The sequence below is a fragment of the Cryptococcus neoformans genome, chromosome 6, assembly GCF_000149385.1.
Source record: "Cryptococcus neoformans var. neoformans B-3501A chromosome 6, whole genome shotgun sequence".
Lineage (NCBI taxonomy): Eukaryota > Fungi > Basidiomycota > Tremellomycetes > Tremellales > Cryptococcaceae > Cryptococcus > Cryptococcus deneoformans.
Genome location: NC_009182.1, coordinates 808,056 through 818,055, shown reverse-complemented (window position 1 = coordinate 818,055; position 10,000 = coordinate 808,056). Strand labels below are relative to the sequence as shown.

General features: G+C 49.6%; 4 protein-coding genes across 4 annotated transcripts in view; 3 read left to right on the top strand and 1 right to left on the bottom strand.

The window, feature by feature from the left end:
- The window catches only part of CNBF2680 (hypothetical protein), a gene marked incomplete at both ends in the record, with an annotated part of 2,430 nt that extends 648 nt beyond the window's left edge, over positions 1–1,782 (top strand). The window contains 7 exons of the mRNA XM_769495.1: positions 1–62; positions 111–290; positions 349–645; positions 699–785; positions 838–1,256; positions 1,308–1,415; positions 1,483–1,782. The exon at positions 1–62 is cut by the window's left edge and continues 124 nt beyond it. Of these exons, the coding sequence (XP_774588.1) occupies positions 1–62; positions 111–290; positions 349–645; positions 699–785; positions 838–1,256; positions 1,308–1,415; positions 1,483–1,782 (1,453 nt within the window). The remainder of the gene's footprint in view (positions 63–110; positions 291–348; positions 646–698; positions 786–837; positions 1,257–1,307; positions 1,416–1,482) is intronic.
- Positions 1,783–2,136: 354 nt separating this feature from the next.
- Positions 2,137–2,777, top strand: CNBF2670 (hypothetical protein; the record flags this gene model as incomplete). The annotated part of the gene is made up of 4 exons (XM_769494.1): positions 2,137–2,152; positions 2,212–2,275; positions 2,338–2,452; positions 2,523–2,777. The coding sequence occupies 4 exons, from the start codon at positions 2,137–2,139 to the stop codon at positions 2,775–2,777; spliced, it is 450 nt and encodes a 149-aa protein (XP_774587.1).
- A 1,616-nt stretch (positions 2,778–4,393) lies between these two features.
- CNBF2660 (hypothetical protein) lies at positions 4,394–7,201 on the top strand (the record flags this gene model as incomplete). Its single annotated transcript, XM_769493.1, has 5 exons — positions 4,394–4,837; positions 4,887–5,008; positions 5,065–5,743; positions 5,809–7,030; positions 7,083–7,201. 5 exons carry the CDS (start codon positions 4,394–4,396, stop codon positions 7,199–7,201), a joined length of 2,586 nt encoding a protein of 861 aa, XP_774586.1.
- A 294-nt stretch (positions 7,202–7,495) lies between these two features.
- On the bottom strand, positions 7,496–9,567 carry CNBF2650 (hypothetical protein; the record flags this gene model as incomplete). The annotated part of the gene is made up of 6 exons (XM_769492.1): positions 7,496–7,953; positions 8,007–8,261; positions 8,313–8,438; positions 8,496–8,717; positions 8,769–9,377; positions 9,426–9,567. 6 exons carry the CDS (start codon positions 9,565–9,567, stop codon positions 7,496–7,498), a joined length of 1,812 nt encoding a protein of 603 aa, XP_774585.1.
- Between the last annotated feature and the right edge of the window lie 433 nt (positions 9,568–10,000).

The window sequence follows — 10,000 nt, the reverse complement described above, 5'->3', positions numbered from 1 at the left end:
CCCTGCTGGAACTTTGGTTGTCCCAGTGCATCCTGATCAGGTTGGTGATCGTAATCTCAAATGTATGTCCTCTTGCATATGTCAGAGCAATAATTAAACTAGTTGAACAGTACATTATAAGATTGCTTTGATCAACGCCATTCTCTCCGTTTACCCTCCCCGCCCTCCTGAAATACCCCTTCGAGCCCTCAAATATACGCCTAACGTGACGCTAAGCTTCGTATTGCTCAATGAAGATGCTAGTCAAGGTGATTATGTGCACAGCTGGGACATTGAAGGCGCAATCAGGGGTATGCCTGCTTTTCTCTGGCCGAAACACCGCAAGTGCTAAAAGATTACATTTGATAGACCATTTTCTACCACACTTAGAACCTCTCCGACCTATTTTCAACTGTACCATTGAATCTCAAATTCTCTACCACGCGCCCTTGAGCTTTGAACCGTCATATTCCGAGATTCCCGGTATTGAGAGGGGTAAGGCAGTCGAGGCGGCTGCCGACATGATTAACTCTTTACCCGATCACGATCAGAAGACCAGCATGGAGGCCGCCGTAAAAGGCATGGAAGATGAGCAAGGTAACGGAGCCTGGATGGTCGATAGAGAACAGATGACGATATTCGTCAACTCGGAGAAATGGTCACTCGGTGAGACAATCTTCCTCCGCTTCAATTTAGGTTGTCGGACTGATCCAAATAAGACTCTGGAAGCACAAACAATCCGGTCTTAAGATTTTTAATATATGTTCCTTCAATAAGGCATCGACCCATGCGTCTTATCACTGGAGGTGGGCGGTTTGATGCTCATTCACTGTCACAATGGCTAAGCATTGGTTGTAGACTCTGCCCAAGCATTCCTTCTTCCTCAGTTCGGCGGAGTAGTCATTCTCAATCCTCCTCCCCCATCTTTTCAGTCCCATTCGTATCATTTATCCAGTACAGCGTTGACGCCTGCTTTTCATCTCTTCACTCAGCATCTTTACTCGCTCCTCGCTCTGCCTTCACTGCCGTATAAACCCAATAAGCTTCATGTCCCACCTCCTCCATCTCCGTTGCATAGGCCGTCAAGCTTGATGCAGCCCTTGACACCATGGCAAGTGCATCAAGTGCTGCTTGCTAGACTTGAAGAAAATTTTCAAGAGGGAAAGAAAACGTTGAAGGGTATTGTGAGATTAGTGAAAAAAATTGGGGAAATGAAAGTAGGAGAAGGTGTAAGGGATACAGTGCTGGGAGCAGTAATCAGACTGGAGAGAGTACAGGTGAGAATACGTTTATTTGATCCAAATGGGCTCTGACTGTCCATTGCATAGCAATCTGCCAATTCAACCGCGCTGCAGGCTTTCGTCTTGGCACGGGATGCTGTTGAACTCGCCAATAAAGCATTTTTCGATCCTTCCATGATGGGCCTTCTTTACTTCGTGAGTTTATCTCTGCATTATCAAGCTTTTTTAGGACATTTTGCTCATTTATCGATCTTTTGTTAAGCCCGACGAGCATAAGTTTGCAGTGTATACACCTCTGTTCGCACCTGTCGCCGTTCCCCTGATCATAGGGCTGCTGAAAGAACTTGTATCTCGGAGGAAAAGAGGAAAAGCGGCTGAGCACACAGGAAAGCCCCCTGATGTTCAAGTCATGTTGGATGAGATACAGAAGGGTGCTGTAGACGGAACAACGACAAGCCAAATGGAGGTAGAGGAGGGGGAGAAGACAGTGCAGCCACATGGTCGCAGTTTACCGGACAACTCTCCTTTGCGTACGCTACGCTCAAGGGCGATACACGAATGAGATGATAAATGAATACTGTAGTACCCTTATGTGTGACAAATACCTTGATAGAGCTGTTTAGTCCTAGATAAAGACAGAGTGCGAAAAGACTGTAAAATGGTTGGCGGATGCTGGAGAGTTTTCAAGGATAAGATGATAGAACGGTGTATGACGTCATCAACCTTATTGTAGTTATCTTCACGCATCATTCACGCCGGGCCTGTACATATCTTTCTTCGGGTGTTCGTTATATATGATCGGAAGGTATATCACTCCCTACAAAGCATCTGTCACAAATTATAGAAGGTTCCATCAACCTTTCTGACCATTATAAATCCATTGCCGCTTAGGGCTCCACAAGCGGAAACGCACAACATGTCAAACTTCGAGAGTAAGTCTGCGTGCTCTTTGGCGAGTGATTATGCAGTGTTAATGTGCTCTGATTGAAAGGACTGAACAAGACTGGAGACGCAATCCTTCAGCATGATGACAGTAAAGGTCCTGGTATCTCTGCGTAAGTGTAGTCTTTTGCCTACAACCAATGTATTTGCGCCTGGCTGAGCCACCACATGGCAGTGAGAATCCGGCCGGAGTATATCCTGATGTAGGGGTAAATCCTGCACCCCGCGGGTCTATGCCTGGGTCAGGCGCTCCAAACCATCATGGAGATGTGAGGGGTATTTTTGGCAACGTACGTCCCACTTTGTATTCATTCTTTGCTATTGATTCGCGAGTTATTCCTGAGTACCATACACTTTCAGCCCCAGGTCTTCAAAGATACCTTTGGTCACCTTTCATCAGCCTTTTCCGAAGCTATCAGCTCCATTCAACATGAGAGTGGGTCGGGAATTGGTTTTGTAGGGAAAGCTTTAATTGCAAGATTGGAAAATATGAGGGATGAGGTCGATGGTTGGAGGACCGGAAAAGGGTTGCCGGAAGTGGAGAAGCATGGAGGCGAGCTGGGCGAAGACGTTGAACAAGCAGAAGGGGATGAGGGTGGACTGTACAAAGACTAGTATTTTGATAACCGGGGAAGTGGTGTCAGGTATGTGGAAGGTGGTTCTAACTAGTAGAACGTACACACGTGCCTTATGTATGTATGCTAGCTCCCAGCAGGATATCTGTATTTGTTGGCAAGGAGAACGAATGTGAAAAATACAAAGAGGAACGAGCAATGTATGGCTGGTCTTAATCGCATCGCGTCGTTACTGAATGACGATACAATTACTCCCCAGCTCCACGCCAGACCTTAGGTTGCATTTGACTTGTTAAGTTCGCCAACTCAAATACACCTGCCTTACCGCCGAACTTAGCTCGAGACTGATCCAAGCTAAAGGAATGAAGGTGTTTTCGCACATCATTGAAGATCTCGTTTCATCCCGACTAAGCTACAGCACTCCGTTCAGTATCGCATGAGTAATTCCTCGCCCCATGTTCATGAAATTATCCAACGCAAGAGGAGGGAATAAATATGGTTATATGTAAGCCAGCACCACTCAACGAATCCATTCCGTGGCCAGCCCAAGTACTACACTGAACTTTGCTTGTCGAAACGGGCAGATATAAGAGGGGTATAGGCAGGATTTTGTTCTAGGCCGGTTCAGTTGACACCTTCCTGTGAATAAAAAGGAAGACGTCTTGAGTCAGGCCAGAGGAAAGATGAACTGATACATTTGCCAGGATGCCTTGCGCAAGATGCTGGTCCAAGCACTAACTAAGGGAAAAAGCAGACAGGGAACAAGCTCAAATAGTTGGAAATAGGCATAAGCTGCATGTCTGATAATGTTAGACGATAGGTTTGTAACGCCATACCGGGCGCTTGATAGAAGGTCATAGCGCTGATGACGAAAACAAAACGAAGACTGTAATGGAAGGAAGGTAGAAGAACGTGTCATCTTATCTTCTCTCCTCAACTGCCATGGTTATGAGACGGAAGAGATAGAATGGGGAAGAAGAGAGTATTTGCTATTGGCCCATTCAGGAATCGCAGTTCGCGTGGGAGAAGCGAATACGAGCAGATGGGGCCGTAAAGAATCGAAAAATAAAGTGTGGGAGATAAGTAAGATGAAGCGAACCACAACTCACCAACAGAAAGGAACGATAGATAGCGTGCGTCAGAACTCAAAAGAGTAACGTAACGCTCTAAAAGTGGTAAGGCGGCACGGAGCATGCTCCAGCAGCCAAATGCAAAATCCTAGACTAGAGAGATCCCAGAGCCCTGATCATCAATGCAAAGATCTGCGGAGGGTTGAAGGATATGGACTGCATGCAAGATGCGGCAGTGGTGCGATGATCGATGCTCCAATGACGAGCAAACTTTATTAGGGATGGTAGAAAGAAAGTCGAAAAAGTTCGTTGGGATGAGGAACAAAGAACGGAAAAGATTTGCCTAGATGACGAGCGAGCAGACGAGTCAGGGATAAAATCAAGAAAATGAACGGAGGAGAATTTGATTTTTGTATTGGGATTAGGCATAGGTATTTGGATTTATGGTGCAGTGAATTTGAAGAGCGAATTAGGATCTGATGATGTGATTTTGTATTGATTCCAAAAGAAAGGCTACGTATATAAATATCTATTGCGAATTATGCGGAGGGGCGGTGGGGTTATTCGTAATATTTGGAATGGCTAAATGATTTGCATCACGGGACCGGAGGTGACCGATGCGGTCTACCGAGCAGCCAAGCAAGAAGCTGGGGGGCACTCCTCACTTGCCACCTGCTTTTACTTAATTTCTTTCTTCTTTGCTTCTTCCTTCCTTCTCAGCCAGGCTAGGTTTCTTCTCATCTTCTTGACTGTTACCCTATTCACCCACATATGCTCCTTGGAGACACGACAAGCTCACGGCGCCGATAAAAAGAACTCAAGACTGACTCACAAACGTCCGCCACCAGACCTTATCCTTCCTAACATGTCCTCTTCTTCTGCGCCACCCAACATGACAGCTTTTCCTCGCGAGAATCACTACGAGCTGGAAGATCAAGCTCTTGATGTAATACCCACTCGGGCCGGCAGAAAGCTTTGCGTCAGGCATAAGCAAATGGCGAATCAAAACGTCAACGAAAAGCTGCAGCGTGTGAGTGCCCATCTCAATTGCTGCTGTACCTTTACTTACCGTGCATTAGTCACTTGACAATTTGAATCCTTCAGAACGTGCGGCCATCACTCAGATGTGGTCTACATTTTCCACTGCGCCTCATGGAAAGAGAAAAATTATTTTGGAAGGCATTTTGACCATGTGCTGCTTGTAAGCATTGAGAACTGAATGTTTCTCCTTGATCCCGATCCTGATACCACTTTTAGCTCCCAGTTATCCCATCTCTCTGATTCTCTCAACCAAATCATCCGAATTGACCCCTTCTCTCTCCTTCCGCGCGAGACGTCACTTCGCATACTTGGATATTTGGACGCCTTCTCTCTAGGTCGTGCTGCGCAAGTGTCCAGGTCTTGGAAGGCGCTTGCCGACGATGATCTCCTTTGGCGCAGAATGTGCGGCCAACATATTGATCGAAAATGCGATAAATGTGGTTGGGGTCTTCCTCTACTTGAACGAAAAAGGCTTAGAGTTGAGTTGAAGGATAGAAGTCCTGCCGGCCTTGTTGAGCACGATCACAAGCACGAAAATGAAAATGGGGAAAGTCGACTGGTTACAAGGGATCAGGTGCTTTCAGGCAACGCGAACACAGTGAGCTCGATTGGTGGTTTGAAGTCTTGTGACACCTCGGCAATGTACCTCTTCCCTCCGAACGTAAACGCTACCGCCCCTAAAGGCATCAAAAGGGCTGCCCCCGAGTCATCCATAGGGGCAGCAAAGAAGGTCAAGATGAATGACAGTGACTCTGACGTGGAGATCATCAAGCCCGGTGGTAGTAGCTTGACTAGAGAGGTCAGGTTGACTAGGCCATGGAAAACTGTTTATTGCGAGAGATTGATGGTGGAGAGGAACTGGAGAAAGGGCAGATGTAGCACCAAAATTCTGAAGGTAAGTCGGCATGGCCAATTCGACGCTCCAATGTCCACAGTATGTATGCTCATAATAAAATGCAGGGTCATACCGATGGTGTCATGTGTCTTCAGTATCACACTGCTCTTACAAACCCGTCCTATTCTGTTCTCATCACAGGTTCTTACGACAGGACCGTTCGCGTGTGGAATCTTGATACGGGTGAAGAAGTTCGCGTCCTTCGAGGTCATACCCGTGCTGTCCGAGCGCTCCAATTTGATCAGATGCTTCTCTTCACGGGTGCTATGGATGGTACGGTCCGTATGTGGAATTGGAGGGCCGGTGAGTGTTTGAGAGTTATGGATGGGCATACGGATGGTGTCATCTCTCTCAACTACAACGGGTATCTTCTTGCGACTGGATCCGCCGATTCAACGATAAACGTCTGGAATTTCCGTACCGGCAATCGCTTCACTCTGCGTGGTCATGAAGAATGGGTCAACAATGTCGTACTCTGGGACGGGAAGACTTCGCCATCCGACACTGATCCTGCTGCCATCCCGAGCTTTACTCAGGCTGTCAGTAACAGGTGTCAGAAATCAAAATCCCCAGCTGCTGCTAGCAATGAGCCAACCCTACCCAATATTGACCCGGGTGCGATGCTCTTCTCTTCTTCGGACGATATGACCATCAAGCTTTGGGATCTTGAGACTGCCGCTTGTATTCGTACTTTTGAAGGACACAAGGCTCAAGTCCAATCTCTGAGGGTGTTGATGGTGGACATGACGGAGGAAGAAGTCGCAGCCCGAGACCGACGTCAGCGTCGGCAGGCGACTCCTCCCACCACAGGCTTTACCGCTGCCTCGCTAGTCTCCCCCCCAGGCTCTCAGGCGGCGTTTGGCGCCGGTGGTGCCTCCATCCACGATGCTCCTGCTGGTTTTGACCCGCTCGAGCACCGGGGCCGTTCTCGTTCTGACACGGTTCAACCGCGAGTTTACGTACATTCCCCTGACGGTACCCACAAGAAGTCTGAACGGGAGCAGTCTCGCGGGCATGAGAAGAAGGCCATTGTTGCATCTGGCAGTCTTGACGGCACTGTTAAGATTTGGGATGTTGAGACTGGTCGAGAGCAGTCAACGTTGTTTGGCCATATTGAAGGTGTCTGGGCTGTCGACATTGATGCTCTAAGATTAGTCTCGGCTTCTCATGATAGGACAATCAAGGTTTGGGAAAAAGAAAGTGCACAGTGTGTGCAAACTCTGGTCGGCCACAGGGGTGCTGTCACCTCGTTACAATTGAGTGATGACATGATTGTTTCGGGCTCTGGTAAGTATTTCGCGTATATATATATTGATAGGAATGCTGATTGGCTTGTCAGACGACGGAGACGTCATGATTTGGAACTTTGCCTCTTCGGCCAACAATGTCTCGAATACGGCAAGTGTTAGCGGACCTTGTGTTGATATCACTCCATCCCCGACTCCTGCCATTGTATAAACTTGGCCGGCACGACAAGAAAAAAAGGATTTACATGACATAATTAATGACAAAAGTTAAAAAGTTGTAATACGAGATTTTTGGGGTAGTTTTTGTACGTACTGCATAAGCATGATATTTTGGTTGTTCTACATTAGTTGATAGCGCGTTTTTTGTATATCTTTATCAATGATACCATCCATTTTTACTTGCGTGATTTTTTGGGGTTTTCTGGCCGAGTGAAAAAGTTGGTGTATACCGACATCCCGGAACATGCATAGTATTACAACGTGCATAATGCATTTTTCTTCTGAATCAATATTCAATCTCGACTTGTTTCCTCACCCACGTTCCTCCACAAATACAATTCGCTTCCGATTGCTTCTTCCATTCCATCCATGGGCTGATCGTTGTCTCATGTGTCTTGATTCCCGATGCCGCCGGCACCGACATTGTCAATGCTTCTGTCCGCCATCCACATCGATCACAGACGACGACCGTCATCTTATCCTTATCTCCAGCCTCACCATCGTCATCACCACCGTCATCATCATCACGATGGCCGTGCTCCTGCAAGACGCTCCAATCGATAGCATCATAAGCCAACGACGTAGAAGAGCCAGCGCTGGCATCAAGCTGGAAATATTCCGAAGTAAAGAGATTGGAAGAGGTGTGCAGGATGTTAATGAGGGTCGGGATTTGAGGCTGAAGTGGGGTGAGGGATAGTTCGATGAGAGATTTGTCAATATCCTTTTGTTCAGATGTTGTTGTTACTGGTGTTGGTATCAGTATCAATATCAGTTTGGGGGTGAGGTATGTATCTTACAAGATTCCAAAGCTCGACCCCACTGTTCGACATCTACACCCTGTCGTAATGGAATATCTCTAATCTGTTCTCTCGCGACCACGGTCGCCATAGGATCTCTTGTATTGGATGCTGGTAACGTCTTGCTTTCGGGCTGCAAGATGGGCCGTTCAAGGGTGGAGAGGAAGATGGAGAGTTGGTGGAACTGGGAGAGTAGGCGGAGAACAAGTGATCGAAGGATGGGGTGAAGGAGGAGAAGAAGCGGGGAGCAAGGGTCTGGAATGTGTGTTAAGAGAGGAAGAGGTGATGGATGGAGAATTGACTCACCGATCATGAGTGAATCGTCTGATCCTTGCCATTCGGCTGAAGCACCGACCAGGATGGCTTCGCGCATAGCCCGGGCTATCACGCCGATTGCCCAGTCGAACACGGTAATGAGGGGCCATATTGAATCTTGGAGAGGGAATGGGGGATTAGCGGGGAGAAGCAGGGAATGAGATTTTCACGCACCAAGATCAAAGGTGATCGATCCGTCGTCTTGAAACGTGGCGCACCTGTCCACCAGCTCACTCGCTTCGTTGAGCCGAAAGATGTCTGTTGCGAGCGCCAGTCTGGCGTCTTTGAAAGCGCTGAACAGGGCGATTTGTACGCGGGAAACAAGGTGTAGTTGATCGATGTGAATCTCTTTTGCAGCTAGATCATAGATTCTTTGAAGAACAAGCGGTATAAACTCTTTAGGCAACATTAGTCAGTTGGGTAGAAGAAAAGCCTTGGGATACTTACCTCCACGAGAAGATGCCGGGAGGATAGCTTCAAGGGCATGGATCACGTCGGACCAGTTGGTGTCTTGTCTTTCCGCGAGGATGATGGAGGTGGCCGCGCAGGCTGCGTATTTTTCAGTATCGGATGCGGACTGTGGTAATTCTCCCAGTAGCGGTTGCTCATCGAGCTTGTTGACAGGGCCTAGATGCGAGCGGTACTGGTCAACGACGGCACAGAGACCCAGCTGGCCTCTTTCCGCGCCCTGGCTCACGACGAGACTCGGGAAATCGCCTCGTATACCTTTTATGGGGTGATGCCCCGTTGGGTTCCAGTGCTTGGCGGCGAGGTCGAGATGGACTCTGGAACGGGTGCCGTCGGGCGAGGAGATGACGGCGAGGGCGAGAGAGTGCGGCGGGATGGAATGCAGCGGCTGCAAGGCTTGGATGGTGGTGTTTACGGGACTGAGGACGGTGTTGGTAGACTGGGGAGCGGCGTACCATTCCCACATGGAGTTGAGCTCGGTGTCGCCTCCCGAAATCTCGCTGAATCCCGGTGCGAGCTGGATCAGCCGTCGTTGAAACGTGGCGGTTTCCAGCCTCGTTCTGCGTATAGACTCTGGCGGCGTAAAGACTGGTGGCTGCCGTCAGCGGGATGCAGGGCTCGTTTCGCGCAGCTTACCGTGGTCCTCGTAGACCAGGACGGCTGCCACGCTTTCGGCTGCCGCCTCGTCTTTTGCAGGCGTCGAGATGAACGACATGCTCTGCAGCGTGCTATGAATCCGCGTACGTTTTCCGACGCCGTCAAAGGCTGGAGGCGTCATGACCGGCAAGGCCAGCGGGACCGTCTGGATGACTGCGTGCGGGTCAGCGTTTGTCTGGAGAGCAAAGCACGACGCACAGTGGTTCCCGGCCTTGTCCACACCGACCTCTGCGCGCAGGACGCCGGTCGTGGCCCCCCTCTGCCAGCCGACCCACACACCCTGCACACCGGGCACGATGTCCATCCAGCCCCTGTCTATCTGGGCGTCGCCGGGAGCGTCGGGCGCTGGGGCGGCGTCGGTGGCGTGGCACCTGGTGTGCAGCGGGCACTGGACGGCGTGCATGGCGCTCTGTGGCGTGGGCTGCGGGTGGACGAGGACGAGCGTGGAGGCGGTGAGGACGGCAAAGGTGGGTCCGTGCGGGGCGGGCGCGAGGGGCGGGCGCGGGCCTGCGGGGGGTGCGCGTGCGTGGGGGAGGTGGGTGCGGGGGGGGTAG